Consider the following 16,118-nt stretch of genomic DNA (forward strand, 5'->3'; position numbering starts at 1 on the left):
CATCCCTGGCAAATACATAACTTCGGGCTTGCTTGATGCTCGAATGTACATCTGGAACGTTGAAGAAAAGAAACATCACTTCGAAGTAAGCAGTTGCAGGTGGTATCTCGCTTGTCAGATGGTCGAATGATAAGTGAGGAGCCAATGCGCGGATCGGTAAAATTTCCATTGCATCTCACAAACAAGCTTCGCGTTTGCACGACGATGTCATTCCGTATGACCTTGGATCTTTACATGTGCGGCCTAGTGGCAGACAAAAGTTGGGATTTATAGACAAGCGCGTGGAATAGGAACAAGTTTACGTCGTGACGAGAGTTAGTACACAACCCTTATGACACCATCCAGAAAGCCGGCTCTGGATAGTGTGTGGGACAGAGAGCAACACACATATCGCGCAAGTCTCAGACCCTCGAGTTTGGGGTAGCAAAGGGCCTGACCTGACCTCCAGTTTGGCGAGGACTCGGACTCTAGAACGTTTGCAAAGAATGTCCATTTGTGTTCTCTATGAGGGGATTCCGCTTGAATTTGGTTCATCAGAGCAACTCTGCTTCCCACGTAAACTGGTGGGTTCCATCAAATGAGTGCGGGTATCAGGATGGGGGTGCCGAAGAGTAACGTCTCGGAGCACGGATATCGACGGCGGCACCAACTTGAATCCCCACACTTCGGTATGTCTTATACAGGTTCCTTGGTGATATGGAAGCCCCCTGTAGGTGATCAGCCTTATTGGACAGTGAGCTCTGTCGAGGGCTTTCGGCCGAAGAGATCGAGGCTCGAGAGTCACATGCTCTATCTCCTGAGCCTTGTGCTATAGGGGCAAACCTCGATGAGTTGATGTCTGGACGAATCGTCAGGACTTACCTAAGGAGTAGGCATCGTCCACCAACCAGTCCTCCAACCCATCGTAGGACCTCTCCACATCAATCTCCGCATTTGCTCTGTCCGACAGTGCGTGATCCCGTTGTTGGGCAGACCCCGAACAGATGCCATCTATTATTGACGGATGCGCGTCACCGCTCCGTATTGGGGAGTGGGAGAGGCTTCCGTCATCTCGGTGTTTGGGCTGCGCAGCAATGGAATCATCCTGCATCTCCGAAAGCCGCATTGTGAGCTGGGGCTGATGAGCCTAGGAGATTAACTGACCATGGCGCAGTTGTTGATTTGGTCACCTCGATCTCTCTCATCTAAGAGAGGCAGAGGTGATGATGCCTGCGTTGGGGGGCTGTTAGCTCTCAAGCTCTATGATCGGTGCAAATGCCACACCTGAAAAGCCGGCATGCCCGCAGTCACACCAATCGGGTGGGTGATGCGAGTTTCGGCTGGGAAGAGGGGTAAACGAAGTCAGTCCGATGCCTCACGGGGTCGCCGCACGAACCGATCTTGCCGGTGGACCCTGGAAGGTCGTCCATGGCTGCCACGTCCGGGAACGTGATCAGCCGTCCCCTACTAGAGTCCGCAACCTCCTCGGTGTGGAGCCCCAATTTCCGGTGCTTCTGTCGGGCTTGGGTGAGAGAGCTCATAAGCATATGGCTGGTAGGTTGATCAAGCAGTTCAAACTTGCATCCATCATAAGGAGACGCCAGATCATCTCCTGAACCATGCTCTCCACTTTCTCTCGGCCTCTTTTTGTCCCTCCCTGACAAGCTGACCGGTTGAGAAACAGGACCAGCACTGGTGGCTGATTTTGTGTATTCAGTGGTTGACGCCCCTGAATAATATTGTTCATGCCACAATCCACGACGTTCATGAAGAATGAAATGGTGAGGGTGACTGACCTGGCTGACTGTTGGGACCCCCACGCTGCTCGCATTTGGCCCCATCATCAGAAACCATAAAAATGGACAGGGGCATTGATTCTGCCACTAAATTCGGAAGGACTCATGAGTAGAAATATGATATACTAAAGACCAAGAACCTACTCCGTTGAGAATCAATGAAGCGATCCAACAATGGTATCAGGTCTTCATCCAAAATTCGGATGCTCCTGCGGGTGGATAAAATGAGAGGAAGTGAGTATGGAATGGGCAGAAAAACCCAAGATGCGAGAGTGGGTTTAGATCTGGGGGGCAAACCTCCATCACCCTTGCCATGAGGCAGTGAAAATGACTTGAGTTGAGACGAAACAGAGGAAAACTCTACGCACTCTTCCACTCCCTGACAGTGCGTTTCAGCTGTCGAAACCATGGGCCCCTTCCGAGATATTCCTCAGTTACATTTTTACCGAAGGACGGGGGGCGGTACATGACACTCACATCATCAGTTCCTGGGTTCAGCATGATAAATGATTTTTGTCTTGGGGCGGATAGGAGGGTATTTCTTGGGGACGGATGAATATATATAGTCGTGGCGTGGAGGTACTGTGTGGATGACAGACGAAAGTGGTTCGGATTTTAAACCAGTGATGTTCGCGCGTTCCACAGTCCGCAGAGATGGGACAATGTTTCTCAGCCGAGTTAAACGGTTGGAAGCATCGATAATTCAGAACCAGCTATCAATGCGTGCGTGACCCCAGTCCTTGTCACTGCCTGTCAACTTGCGGATGGAAGATGTTGGTTCAAATGGACTGCTTACGTAATGATCTGCCAAAGTGTCGTCCTCGACGTATTCTTGTAATATCAAAATTGCCTCATGCAGGCATCTCTTGTGGGCTTAGACTGAATTGCCGTGCAAAGAGGTCCTCTATTATTGCACATTCCATTGGCGTCCACCAGTTATCTGACTGCTATCCCGTGTGGCCTTGAGTTCCTGCGCCTGTATTTACTATTATTTGTACCAATACTTTTTAGTTTAAGAGTTTACCATCACCTTGTCCAATTTGGTGCTTTCTACAGTTCCCCCCGCTGACTCCATCTCACATTCGTACCGTCCTATCCCCGGATGTCGAGGCTAGCCTGGACCCATCGGGAGTTTGAACAGCGGTGACGGTGAAGAAGAAGAAGAGACAGGAGTTTAGGATTAATTGGGGAGGGACGATGATCGATTATGATTTCTCGAGTAAGAAGGCTGTTGTGGGGATTTTGATGTTGGAGGTTAAGAAGGCGGTTGATTTGCCAAAGGTTAAGAATTGTGAGTCCCTTTTTGGGTCGTTTTGGTCGAAGGCAACAAGGCAACGGACGCTTATTAATTAGTCCTTCGGACGGGATGGGAAATGGATCTCTTCGTGGTCGTTACGCACGATTCGAACGCTTACAGAACCAAAGTCGTCCGACACGACCTTAACCCTACCTTTAACGATAAGTTCATCCTCTTCGTCAAACGAGCCCCCGCTTCCTCCCCTACGGAGATCAACTTATATACGCCTCTTCCTTCTTCCAAACGTGTCACTTTCCAAATATCGGACTGGGAACGACGACAATCTAAGGATCAGAAGTTGGCGGAAGGAACGTTGGATGTAAGTGAGCTCATTGAGAAAGCTCCCAAGATGAGGAGACGGGGTTGTTCAACGAGGAGGCGATGAGGCTGCACCTGCCTGAGGAGAATGACGTTTGGTTGGAGTTGGCGGATGGCGGGAGGTGGGAAGCGGCAAGCGAGAAAGAGAAAAGCAAGGGGAAGGGGAAGGGAGCTAGTGGAGCTGGTGGGGGTGGGGAGAGGAAAGTGAAGGTTACCATCAGTGTCAAGTATGACCCTCATGGAGCTCTGAGGCAGCGATTCTGGAGGCACCACTTGAAGGACTACGATCTTGGTGAGTTCTTTCCTTTCTTCCCGTTCAGACTTCTCACTGATGCGTTCCTTGGACGATTAGATCACTCTGATCAATACTCATACGCTGAATTTTCTGACATCCTCGAGAAACTGGGTTTGGACGCTACGCCCGCACAATTGCAAGAATTTTGGAAGAAGTTCGATAAGAATCCAGAGTCGGATGAGCTGACGATCGAGGAGGCTATGAGGTGCCTCGAAGGGGAGTTTGGAACCAAAAGGGAAGTTTGGACGAGACTAAAGGCGAGGATGGAGACCAGGAGGATGAAGAGGAAGTTGAGGCTGCTTTGTTGGAGACTGTCAAGGAGATGGAAGGCGGTGCAGGGGAAGACGAGGAAGGGGGAGCGGTAAGGAGGCGTTCGACGGAGGAAGGTGATTGCCGAGGCGCAACAACGAGCATGTTTGGACATTCGAGGGAGTCGATGTACGATCTTGAGGCTGAGCTTAGGGAGATTTTCCTTAAGCATCCTCTTGTTTTCTCGCGTCTTGAGGATGAGGATGGGTCTAACCAAACGGAGGGAGGTGAGCGAGCTGAGGAGGAGGTGGGAGTGGAAGGGAAGAAGGCGAAATTGCACCATCTGGTCCCGGCCAAAGCGATACCCGACATACTCGCTACATATTCGGAACGGCACGATGGACTGACGTTCTTGAAGGATGACGAGGAGAGAGAATTGAGGAAGTTGTTGAACGAACTGGGTGAAGGGACCAGCATCGGACCGGAGTCTTTAATGACGTTCATTGCAAGGGCTACGGGCGTTGAGGAGAGCGAGGGAGATGGTGGTGCTAGTGATGGGGGGAAGGTCGGAGAGGGAGAGCGGGTGGAGTTCCCCAGCACGTCGGAGGACATTCTTCACCCGGCTGGTCTAGAGTCTGCGCAAGAGTTCATAGAGCCCGTCATTTCTGCCGGGGCGAGCAGAAGTAGAAGCACCACCGCCGAAAGTGGGACTGCTTCTGCCACTCTTCTCCCTTCGACTGCGAAGACGTCGTCGGCACTTGATGCTAGACAGAGGAGCACGCCATTGGAGGCTACTGCCCCTAGTAGTTGGCATTCAAGACCAATTCCGGCCTATAAGAAACGTAGAAGTTCAGGTAATGTGGGGAGCGTTGGAAGGGCTGGTCGTGATACCGAGGTGGGTCCTAGTTTGCCTCTGTCTTTGTTGAAGCTCTTGATAGATTGAACGGTCTTTATTTCTTTCTTGGTTATGAACAGGATCCCACGGTTCCTGAGCTTCTGGGAGGACATCGTGTACGCGGGCAATCGAATCCTACGTCTCCCCCTCAACGACTTCCACCATTTACTTTCCCTTCGTCCCCTCCACGATTGGGTCGATCGGCGCCTAGCTCTCCTCCCCTTCCTCATGCCGGATCTCAATCTGTACCTTCCTTCCTCTTTCGCCTACGAGGGGTGGATTCAAGAGTCTCAGGAGGCAGTCTACGGATCGTCAAGCGGGACTTGGGGTTGGGACAGGAGTAGGGTCTTCTCCTGAGTTGATTAACATGCCTGTTCCTAGAGTTCTGCGTAGGGGTCCTGAGGAAGGTGAGAAAGGGGAGGAGAGCAGGAAGGGGACGACGGAAACTCTGCCATCTTCTATGAGTTCTTCCGCTTATACCCACGACACTCTCGGAGACGATCGACATCATCATCATCACGACCACGATCCAGAGGAGGTCGGAACGGAACGAACGTCGCTCTACTCTGTCTCGACTGATCCTCATCATCATCATGGACACGAACGAGTGTAGGAATTGGAAAAGATTCAGCAGGAACAGCTGAAGAAGTTGGCAGAGTTGCAGACCAAGTTGGAGAAGATGATCGAGCATGAGAAGGAGATGGAGGATTTAAGTAATCAGAAGGAGGATATTGAGGCTGACTTGCAGCATCGAGACAGAACGAGAAGGAGTTGAGGGCTAAGGATGTAAGTGCTCTAATGTTTTACTGGTTTTCGTGCACTGACTTTGTGTTCGATTTACTCCTACATACAGCTCTTGACATCGAAGCAGTTGATCACGGTGCGTTTCCTTTGTTTACTGTCGAGAGGGGGTCCAGTATCTAATTGTATCTTGACAGCTCGAAGCTGAGGTGTCGAGACTTCAGGCTGCGCTTGATGAATCTAAGACGGCTTATCAAAATCTTCAGAAGCAATACCAAGAACAGAACAGTATGTCCATTCATTCATTTCGTTGGTGCTCAGAGGGACAATCTGGGCTTATTCCTTTGTTTTTCCTAGTTGAAGCTGAAAAGTATCGCGCAAAGATTACTCGTAAGGAACTTGAGATGAAGGATTCTGAAGCCTACCTTGCCCACACCATCGCTGATGCCGAGAAAGTAAGCTTGGTTTTGATTTCGACATTTGGAAGGTCGGATCCTTACCACTCAAATGTCCCGCCAGTGGAAGAATTCTGCGGAAGTAGCACAACAGATGATAGCTTCGCTCACAGCAGAGCTCGAAGCCGTCCGCAATGCGGCCCAAGCACTCGATGCACAGAAACAAGAGAACATTTCTCTCAAGGAGACCATTGATCGCCTTCGTCTCGACCTCGATGAATTACGAAACGCAAAGTCTGCCTCCAGCGGTGGTATCAGCCGGAGTGGCACGATTTCTGGTAGTCTTGCTCTGGAGATGTCAGGTCTTCACCATGGAGAAGAGGGGGATCCGAGTTCGGAGGATGGGACTGTTGTGGGGCATGAGTATGGTGACGAAGGCGTGGTTCAGACTGTCGTCACTCGTGAAGTAGGTCATGGTTGTTGGGTTTGGCTTCACTGCGCATTCTTACTGATATCGTGCGCTTTTCAGAAACTGGCCAAAATTCCGGACGGCGAAGAACAGATTACGGAAGTCGAAGCGTACTCTGAAGCCTCTGCTCAGCATACTGCCTCCGACTTTGCTCTAAGTGAATCGTCTCAGACCGAACCAGAGCCTGTTCCTGTTACGCAATCCGTTGTCATTCAAACTGAAGCCAAGAAACTTCCAGAAGCTCAAGCGGCCCAGCCGTCGGAGCCAAGTCCGCCACCACCATCTTATCACCTTCTGGAAGAGGAACGCGAGAAAATTGGGACGGAGGAACTTGCCAGATGGCACTCTGGGATTCACTCGCTTGATCCTCTGCCAGGTGGGATCTCAAGTGACGCTGTGGAGGAGTGGAATCATGTCAAAGACGAACTGGGTGTTACTTGCCGTGCTATCGACGAGATCGTTGAGAGGAGCGAGGTTCGTGGGCCCCGGGCCGTTCGGGAGAGAGAGCGTGTCCCGGCTGAGCCTGAGCAATCATTCTTCGCCGGATTGCGTGGGTCGATGGGTGTGCTGGTTGGAGCGACGATCTTTGGATGTAAGTTTGTTCCTTAGCTCTGATGGATGGAGTTAACTGACGTAACGCATGTATGCTTCAGTGATCGTATTTTCCACAGGACGCGCGTTGCACCCAGGAGGTCTTACACGCGATCAGAGATTGTGGGCTATTTACAATGACGTTGCTCGTGCCGGTCTCATGGATGGGTGGCCTACTCACGCGGCTGTCGCACCTGCTTGGGCGGTCCTTCGTGGACTTAGTCCTGCTGAGGCACGTCTCGGTTGGGTACCAACCTAATGTTGGAAGGATTTTTTTTTTTGCATTCTCTCTTTTCTTGCTAGATTTCTATGGACGGACCTTTAAGCGAACAATACTTCATTTGGCCCTGTCTCTGACTTCGGCTCGTTAATTCTGCCTTGTACCATTATTTGATGACCAGTGTACTTCCAGCATGCTCTCAATATAATCTAGTTCACATGAGGCTTTAGCTGTAAGATTGGCTGTTGACAGTACCTGTCGCGCAATACAAGTGACGCCAGGAAGCAATGATGTGGAATGGATAGTCCTTAAGGATGGCGAAGAGAGATGGATCTTTATTGTTGAGTGGAGTGGAAGGTGGGGAAGTTTCGAGATTGTCAGCAGTATGCTATGGGAGGTTGGCGTAGATGCATGGAGATTGGAATAAGAGGACATTAGCTAGCCATGCTATTTGGTTAGCTTAGGAGCGGTAGGAATGCTTTTGGTGTGTGGCTGGGCTGGTGTTTCCTCCATTCTTCACAACTTTCCTTCCAACAGTTATGGGTTTTTCTGTATCGAAGGTCCACTCTGTTTCAGGCACTGATCCTGCACGGTCAGTTTCTCGGAGTTCATTCAAAAATCAGGCTTTCGCCAACCCCGGAAGCAAGGGTTTCCAAGGTTTACTCCGCAGCCGGTCAGTGGCATGCTCAGCTATCGCCAGCGGACAACAGTACACTGCAGGTGCTGATAGCACTCACCACGGACTCATAAGGGATCGGAAATGAAAGCCGGAGTTGATGGACGCGATTAGCCTCGGCGGCTGCACTCGCAACATGGCAAGGGACTAAAGATGGACCTCAAAAGGACATTCTGGATAATGAGCTATCATTCGCTGTGTCGTACATATATTCCTAGGATCTTGGACATCAGTACCATGTACATACAATTGAAATCAATCATTTTCTCCATTTCACTGGTTCTCGAAGGCCATTAAAGAACGGTTTTAAGTTTATAAACGCTCGCAGACTTTTCTCCTTTCCTGCCCGAGGAAAGTCCTCAACAATAGTCTGAGCCGCGAGGATAGACTGGTACTTTGGCTGAACAGCTGATGGAATCGCTGCGAAAGTCTCCGATATACAACCGTGAGCGACGATTTCATAATGATGGTCGTCCGGGTGCAATTTGCTTGGAGAGCTGCGAGTGTTGTGAGGTATGTCTTCAGTAATGGTCACAAGTCCAGGTTCTCCTATCTTCCTGGCTCCGAGCTCGAAGATGATAGATATTACTGCCACCTTTTCATCTGGAACAGTGATCTGGCGAAGTACGCGGCAAGGTTTGGCCTCTTTCCGATTCCTGAATTGCAAGTTAATCGCTGATGTCGATTCCGGCGAGATAGACTTGGTTGGGTCACCCATATGAACAGGGATAACAGCATCAATCGACTCCTGGTTATCTTTGGCTTGGAGAGCCATGCCACGCAGCAGAGCTATTGCCAAGTTTGGAGCAGAGAGCGTTTCAGAATTTTCGGCCAGAGCGAAATGGGAAAAAAAGATATAAGCATTCGCAAATGCTGTTTCCAAATTAGGGACACCCTCCCTGGCCGTCACCGAGTTGGCCTTCAATATCACGGTTTCGAATTGCTTCGCAAATAGAGCCCTGAGAAAGTCGAGGACATGGACAGGTCGATGGAAATGTGGGTCAGGTGATTGATGATTTGGCAAAGAGTATTTTTGTCGGACGGCGATATCATGTGCAATGGTCACAAGAAGTCGGCCACAGATTTCTCCGCGCTCTCCCTTCGCAAGAAGTCCCTTCGCACAAGCCTGAGCTAGAATTTCTGGGCCTTGAATTTCTATTCCATTGCCATCCGAAGGGCCATTCAGACGCCTCGCTGCTGCCTCGGCCAGTATAGGCTCAGAGGGCGATCCGGCATGCATGAACTCGCGATGCTCTGGGATGGCATAAATAACACGCAGGTGGGATTCAACCAATTCTGATTCCATGGTCTTCGAGGCTTGAGTTGTGATGTCGAAGGTTATCCCGATGCGAACCCCCAGAGCAGCAATGAAAGAGTGGAATAGTCGCGCTTTGTTCCCTTCCGCGAACAGTTTCTCTCCAGCGAACGGTATAACAGGAAATCCTTGATGCTCCAACCACTCCTTGTGGTGGACATACCACCTATTAGGAATTTAGTCGATTTTGCCACAGATATAGTGGGCACCTACAGGCTACGTCCAAACCCTGCCATCACACTCGTTTGGCCCACGTTTTCAAGGCTGAGATTTTTCTCCTGGTTTTCCAAAGTTTCAAATACTTTGTCCACAAAGATGTCGAACGGCAGCTCGGTGAAAGGAGGGAAAAGGCGGAGGCCCTGAGCAATGCGAACTGATGGATGGCTGGCGGGCGAGGGAGCGAATTTCTGGAGATGAGAACTCGTAGACAAAAAAATGAAAAAAACAGGGAAATTGATTAGCGCAGATAGCACTGTGCCAAGGTTATCATAGGGTGAGCGACTCCTTGCGTCGGTCTTCTTTTCCGATGGGACGGGTTCGGCAAGCTGGTGAGCTTCATCAAAGTAAATGATGCATTTGACTTCTTTTGCTTTCCCATCATTACTAGAGATGGCCTTGACAAACTTGCGGCACGAGTCCTGCATTCGGTTTATGGAGTGGTCCAGTTTCATTAGGGCTGTTTTTTTATTTTGCTGTAGGACACCTAGCTCCACTAATCGAAGCTTCCCAAGAAAATTCAGCATGTGGCAGCAATTATTAAGGCCTCTAGACGTCACCTGGTCTGCCTGATTCGCCACAGAATCCAGGAACTCATTCCTATTCGTACCACTTTCGATATCGGTCTGTCCATCATCGAGATAATCAGCCCATTGGCTCGCTAGCGCCGCTCCTGTTTCATGTTTGAAAATGGGTTTCTCAAGAAGTTCGGCGGCCTTTGTGAACAGCACGCTCAATAGAATTGCATACTCTGCCTGCAGCCGAATATCGCTTTTTACATCGTGTCCGTGAAAATATTCGCGGAACCGCCTGTCCGGAGGGGGATAGGCTAGTGGTAAAATTAACATCATCGGTCGTAAATATGGGATTCACGATGAAATATTGCGCACTTTTGAGACTAGGGCTCAGCTCCTCACGAATATTGATTGGAATCGTAAATACGGAGAGCGCGGCTTCATCGACCATTCTGGACTTCCCCATACCCGAAGACTGGATGACTGATAGAGACCAATTGTATGGTCTCTCACTTGGATCGATCCCGCCGCTTGACTCCCAATACTCGTTCAATACCTCGATAAGCAGCTTGTGCGCCTCTCCTCGATAGGGTTCGTGAAACGCTGATTGGAGACCTGATGCAACTCGTCAGGCAGATGAGAAGCTCAACAGGCGCTTACCGCGGACACTACGACTGGTTGGAAGCCCGCCACTCTGATAATCGGTAAGGCCCGTTAGAGGCCGCATATCGACTAGGAATGAAACCATGTACACTATAATACTGCCACAGAGCGAATATAACCTACCATCATTCAACAACTCGAAGAAAGAGTTGTCGCGGTATGCTTTGAGAAGCTTGGGAAATAAATTTGGGGTAACCGAAATATATTCACCACATGCGGCCTCATCAGGAGCATTGGTACCAGTAGGTAGATGAGTTGAAAGCAATATTTGTAGCAATTTTGGTGGTGTCGCAAATCCTCCGAAAACTAGACCATTTGCAGTGCTGTAGTCATCGATCGCCTGGATGACACGACTATTGAACGTTTTCCGATCATCTCTGGCGGCCCCGCCTTTTGGGTCGACGTCCATGGGAGTACTCATGAGGAATCGATGGATATGGAGTCTGTCGCGCAGTGCGGATATCGAAAATCCCGTATAAATATTCGAGACCGAAATAGACGACTGAATGGCGGAAGGAGTTGGACACGCTTGCGAACCACTGAACGAAACTGAATGGCGGGTCCGGCATTCCGTGCCAGCGGGTCGCGACATTCGAGTTCCGCCTTTAGTTTCGTTCAGTTCAGTGGTCGCAGGCGGCTCCAACATGGCGAAGGCGGAACTCGAATGGTCGCGAGCCACGAGCGTGATGGCATCTAGCTTGCACATGCATAGGAAATGGTGGTGCATGGGGATAATATTGTAACGGTTCCTACCACATCAGATATTCGCTCTGCCCGCCAGCGGATTGGGGCCCACTTACGGTGGATTGGGCTGGGAAATGACCGGGATATTGGGGTGGCTGATTATCTATCATATTGTCAAATCCGCGTCTGGAAAGCACACCTTCTGTACATGCAGATGAAAAACTTTCCGCCCCCTAGGCCTTTCCTTTCACTTCTGCACACACAGCTGGAGCCCACACACTGTCACCAGTTATGGTAGATACTAGATATACAGAGTAGGGAAGAGAATCTCCGCCATATCACTGCCAGCAGCGAGGGGTAGAAGCAAAGAACACTGGATAAGGCGATACTTGTCAGTACTGGAAATGCGATCTGCTTGCTTGATGGTCTAGGAACATACAATAATATCAATGTTGTCCTACCACAGATGACAACGCATAACTCGCTGCATGAAATTGTGGGTATGTAGTTTCCGCTGTCGGATGACATACATCAATTTTTCATTGCGGAAAGGGCTAGGATTGTACGGTATTTATCTTTCCGACGCCGGAAAGGGTGCGGAAGTTTTTGGGCCTAAACATTACATGCTTGAAACATCCTGTCTTCAAAGACCGAGCGATATATACAGTACAAGCCCTAGTTATCACCGGCGTCCATCATGGGCGGGGGTCACAGCGATCTCAACTAGCGGCCCCGCCAAGCATGCGGCCTCTTCCAACATATGAATCGACAAATTATATAATCGTGCGAGTTGGACAAGCCACCAAACTGATCATGATCGATTTGGTCTGATAGACAGATATCTCTTTCCTTGCATGCTTTCGCAGGCTAGGATTCCATGCAGCCTCTATGACTTTGTGTAAATAATAGATCTTAGCTACTGATTTCAAGTTGTGACTTTGGATAAGGTATATATAGAAGAGGAATAGATTCGAAGCTGTGCTAGCTATTTGTGAATACACAGGGATGGGTCAATCAATAGACGAAGGCACTGCAATTTACTATACTGTTCCGATTGATCGTATGCATGTATGTTTGTGGGAGATCCATCAGTTCTTATCGTGTCTTCTTTGTTGCCCAAGCTAGGAACCATTGCAAGAAAAGAACACAGATATGTAGGGGGGATATGATCTTACAATATTGTTTCTAAGCGACTTGAAAAAGCGTACATTCAGAAGGGGCTGAGGGCCATATGCCCACCTGAAAAAGAAGGAACCGAAAGATGTTGGTGACGGGAGGGAAAAAAAAAACACCTCCAAACAGCCTCGTTCTCCGTTTTAGCGCGCTAAGCCTCGCGTCGTATATGGCCCAAAGTCTAGGTAGATGGATCACGTCCTAAGAAATTTTTTATAGTGCAACAACGCGTCAGTTTCACGAATCATTCCTTGAGGTAGGGAGGGAGATTATAACGTACGTTGATAGAATACTCTAATAAATCCGTTGGAAGAGGTCGTGTGTCGAATACCTTGGTACTCCCCACTTGTAGCTCGGTAGCATCATCTTCCGATGATGACGTCGTCGTCCTCGTTGGTTTCAACGAAAGCGTACCTTGTCGCCCCGAGCAGGCTCAGGACTTCCAACCATTTGATGGCGGATTCAGCGAAGAACGTTGTTAATTGATTGAACGGCTCCGTTGAAAGATTTTTCGAATTTTCGCCACATATAAAGCGTGGCATATTGAACATCGGAGACCTTCGACTAGATCTGGAGAGCAAGGTCTGGGATGTTAGAGTTGAGGATTAAAGGCGGAGAATAATTCCCCTCTGGCAAACGGCAAAGGCGTTCACTTGGTCTTTGGTATATCATGTTTCTACGCACGAGAATCCTTCCGAATTTAGTGTCAGAATCTCAACGCCCCATTAGGGCCCAATGCGAACAGCCCGGCGGGGGGGGGTCCTACCACTCGGGCAGATCAGTGACCCTCACCACTTCCACGGATGTTGGGCGCCTGATCATGTTCCCCCGACCGGGCGGGTGCAGTAATAGAAGCGTCTACTGGCAAGATCGGCGCAGCGACCCCGTATTTTGCTCACCCCCCCGGGTTGCCCGTAGATAGCTAGGTGATCAAATCGATGCTGCGCCATGGTCCAGTTACTCTCCTAGGCCCATCGACCCCCAGCTTACATGCGGCTTTCGGAGATGCAGTAGTGTGTGCGCAGCCCAAACCTCAAAAAATGACGGAACTAAGCCCCCCTCTCCCCAATAACGGAGTGGTGATGCGCATTCGTCATTGATGGGTAGACAGCTAGCTGTTCGAGGTCCGCCCAACAAAGGGATCACACACTGCCAGATCAAACGAATGCGAAGATTGATGTACAGAGGTCCTATACGACGAGTTAGAGGACTGGGTTGTGACGGGAACCCTTTGCGCTTTATATCAGTAAACACAACAATACAGTAAATTCGGCCAACTCCGCTGTTGTACCATCGTTTAAAAAAAAACAACAACAACAACAACAATATTCAAAAGCAAAACAAAGCTACCACAGGAGCACCGACAGGGAATGCATATATGACAGACATGCAGCATGTAAATCCGATGGCACAGCTTCTATAGTAATAGAAGAATCGGCGCGGCGTTGACCTATCATCAATGCACAGTATCAGTGTTATCTTCGATCGATCTGGTACACAAGAAACCCGGCTTGCTGTGGCATACATATTGCAAACCTCCTGTCCTCAAAGACGGCGAGCGATATATACAGTACAAGCCCTAGTTATCACCGGCCTCCATTCATGGGCGGAGGGGTCACAGCGAAGCTAGCGGCCCCGCCCATGCACCCGTGCGCCGGCGGCGCCAGCTCGGCCTCTTCCAACATGCATGCATATGAATCGACAAATTAATCATGCGAGTGAGGAAAGATCGATATCATGCATGGATACATGCAAGCCACCAAACTGATCATGATAGATTTAATCTGATGATAGATAGATAATCTGTTAATTCCTTCCATGCTTTTGCCGCCGCTTCAAGTTGTGATGATAATATAATATCGAAGATTGAGTCCAAGAAAAACGGTTAGGCTACGTAACATAGGACCTCCATGCATGCAGCCCCTATGACTTTGTAAATATTATATACATAGATCGATATCGCATCGTTGAACGCCGCTTACATAGCTACTGATTTCGAGTTTGTGACTTTGGAGATAAGGCATATGTATATATACTTTACAGCTTATCACGCAAATCGCATTGTAACATTCGAGTCGATCTCCCGGCCGGTGCATAGCGTAGAGGCAAAAAAATAAAATATTGGAATAGGAATAGATTCGAAGGGAAATTCGCTGTGCTTAGCTATTTGTGAATACATACACAGGGATGGGTAAGACGAAGACACTACATTATACCTGTTCCGATCGATCGTATGTGTGTGGTGTGTGTGGGAGATCCATCAGTTCTTATCGTGTCTTCTTTGTCCTTGAATATACACCCAAGCTAGGGACCATTGCAAAACAAGAAGAAACAAGAAGAAAAAAGAAGACGAAGCAGGAAGCAGAGAAGAGACGAATAAGTAGAAGCAGCTGCAAAAAAAAAAAAAAAAAAAACGCACTCAAAAAATGAACATGGGATATGATCTTACAATATTGTTTCTAAGCAACTTGAAAAAAAAAAAAAAAAAAAGCGTACATTCAGAAGGGGCTGAGCGCCATATGCCCACCTGAAAGAAAATAAAAAATTTTAACAAACGGGAAAAAGAGAAAGTAACGTATGGTACTCACCTTTCCCATAATACACATCTTGCTTTGCAAGTTGTAACCTCCAAACAGCTTCGTTCTCCGTTTTAGCACGCCATTTTGTATTAAGCCTCGCGTCGTATATGGCCCAAAGTCTAGGTAGATGGATCACGTCCTAGAAAAAAAAAAAAAAAACAACAACGCGTCAGTTTCACTTGAGGAGGGAGGGAGGGGAGGGAGATTATAACGTACGTTGATAGAATACTCTAATAAATCCGTTGGAAGAGGTCGTGTGTCGAATACCTTGGTGCTCCCCACTTGTAGGTCGGTAGCATCATCTTCCGACGTCGTCGTCGCCGCCGCCGCCGCCGTATCGTTGGTTGCTCAAGAGTCCCAGGCCTCTCCGTCCCAGTCATAACAACGACCTTCTTTTCCGTTCCCCCATCCCCCTCTTCGATTCTCTTCCTGCTCGTCTCTCCCCGATTCTCCCTCTCCTCCGCACCACCACCACCACCACTCTTCCCCTCCGATGCCTTAAAATACTTCTTCCCAACCTCCTTAACAGCCAACCACCCATTCAAAGCCTCCTTCTCCAACCCTCCATCCCTCTGAATAGCTCTAGCCAAACCATTCAACAATCTTTTCCTCCCTTTCCTCGTCGCGATTTCCAATATTTGAATATCCGAAACGTTGGACATGGAATGTTGTAAATGTTGTATAAAGCATCGAATCGTTTCGAACGTCGAAAAAACCCTTGACGATGTTGGGGGATTCGAGGATGGATTGGAGAGAGGTGGGTGTGGGGAAGGGGTACGTTGGAAGGATGGGGTCCGGGTCCGGGTCGGGTTGGAAATTTGGCATTGGGTCGTCGTCGTCATGTAGTTCTTCTTCTTCGGGAGTAGAAGAAGAAGGGACGTCGAGGATCGTCGTGAAGGCTTCGGACCCAAGGACTAAAACGTCCACGACGAAGGTCATCTTAATCGTAGGAACGTGAACTTGACAAATCGATACGGTTCCAAAGCGACATAGATCGTTGCCTTCAAGGTCGACGTAAATGAAAGGAGTATGAATGTTCTTACGGATGGATA

The 16,118-nt window shown here is 49.1% G+C and overlaps 6 protein-coding genes across 6 annotated transcripts; 2 read left to right on the forward strand and 4 right to left on the reverse strand.

Annotated features, from left to right (window-relative positions):
- Nucleotides 1-186: 186 nt before the first annotated feature.
- On the reverse strand, nucleotides 187-1,669 carry EI90DRAFT_3029624 (uncharacterized protein). Its single transcript, XM_039058146.1, has 7 exons — nucleotides 1,562-1,669; nucleotides 1,376-1,501; nucleotides 1,264-1,319; nucleotides 1,144-1,209; nucleotides 862-1,084; nucleotides 287-808; nucleotides 187-243 (listed from the first exon to the last, which is right to left on the reverse strand). Exons 2-6 carry the CDS (start codon nucleotides 1,407-1,409, stop codon nucleotides 591-593), a joined length of 597 nt encoding a protein of 198 aa, XP_038923063.1. The 5' UTR covers nucleotides 1,410-1,501; nucleotides 1,562-1,669; the 3' UTR covers nucleotides 187-243; nucleotides 287-590.
- A 1,303-nt stretch (nucleotides 1,670-2,972) lies between these two features.
- Nucleotides 2,973-7,284, forward strand: EI90DRAFT_3011139 (uncharacterized protein; the record flags this gene model as incomplete). The annotated part of the gene is made up of 16 exons (XM_039056440.1): nucleotides 2,973-3,066; nucleotides 3,129-3,395; nucleotides 3,422-3,682; nucleotides 3,743-3,890; nucleotides 3,926-4,829; nucleotides 4,873-4,880; nucleotides 4,910-5,169; nucleotides 5,211-5,236; nucleotides 5,443-5,542; nucleotides 5,578-5,615; nucleotides 5,683-5,709; nucleotides 5,768-5,858; nucleotides 5,892-6,025; nucleotides 6,090-6,431; nucleotides 6,495-7,026; nucleotides 7,088-7,284. 16 exons carry the CDS (start codon nucleotides 2,973-2,975, stop codon nucleotides 7,282-7,284), a joined length of 3,429 nt encoding a protein of 1,142 aa, XP_038923064.1.
- A 320-nt stretch (nucleotides 7,285-7,604) lies between these two features.
- On the forward strand, nucleotides 7,605-8,183 carry EI90DRAFT_3029640 (uncharacterized protein). Its single transcript, XM_039058147.1, has one exon. The coding sequence runs from the start codon at nucleotides 7,785-7,787 to the stop codon at nucleotides 8,007-8,009; it is 225 nt and encodes a 74-aa protein (XP_038923065.1). The 5' UTR covers nucleotides 7,605-7,784; the 3' UTR covers nucleotides 8,010-8,183.
- Nucleotides 8,180-10,666, reverse strand: EI90DRAFT_3029644 (uncharacterized protein; the record flags this gene model as incomplete). Its single annotated transcript, XM_039058148.1, has 5 exons — nucleotides 10,628-10,666; nucleotides 10,343-10,582; nucleotides 10,013-10,281; nucleotides 9,450-9,958; nucleotides 8,180-9,402 (listed from the first exon to the last, which is right to left on the reverse strand). The coding sequence occupies exons 2-5, from the start codon at nucleotides 10,431-10,433 to the stop codon at nucleotides 8,181-8,183; spliced, it is 2,091 nt and encodes a 696-aa protein (XP_038923066.1). The 5' UTR covers nucleotides 10,434-10,582; nucleotides 10,628-10,666.
- Nucleotides 10,380-11,476, reverse strand: EI90DRAFT_769458 (uncharacterized protein). Its single transcript, XM_039068016.1, has 2 exons — nucleotides 10,754-11,476; nucleotides 10,380-10,699 (listed from the first exon to the last, which is right to left on the reverse strand). The coding sequence occupies exons 1-2, from the start codon at nucleotides 11,355-11,357 to the stop codon at nucleotides 10,596-10,598; spliced, it is 708 nt and encodes a 235-aa protein (XP_038923067.1). The 5' UTR covers nucleotides 11,358-11,476; the 3' UTR covers nucleotides 10,380-10,595.
- Nucleotides 11,477-14,747: 3,271 nt separating this feature from the next.
- On the reverse strand, nucleotides 14,748-16,005 carry EI90DRAFT_3284783 (uncharacterized protein; the record flags this gene model as incomplete). The annotated part of the gene is made up of 6 exons (XM_039066940.1): nucleotides 14,748-14,791; nucleotides 14,984-15,014; nucleotides 15,076-15,205; nucleotides 15,283-15,296; nucleotides 15,334-15,638; nucleotides 15,667-16,005. 4 exons carry the CDS (start codon nucleotides 16,003-16,005, stop codon nucleotides 15,186-15,188), a joined length of 678 nt encoding a protein of 225 aa, XP_038923068.1. The 3' UTR covers nucleotides 14,748-14,791; nucleotides 14,984-15,014; nucleotides 15,076-15,185.
- Between the last annotated feature and the right edge of the window lie 113 nt (nucleotides 16,006-16,118).

The sequence above is a fragment of the Cantharellus anzutake genome (genome assembly GCF_015039405.1).
Source record: "Cantharellus anzutake strain C23 chromosome Unknown EI90scaffold_2, whole genome shotgun sequence".
Lineage (NCBI taxonomy): Eukaryota > Fungi > Basidiomycota > Agaricomycetes > Cantharellales > Hydnaceae > Cantharellus > Cantharellus anzutake.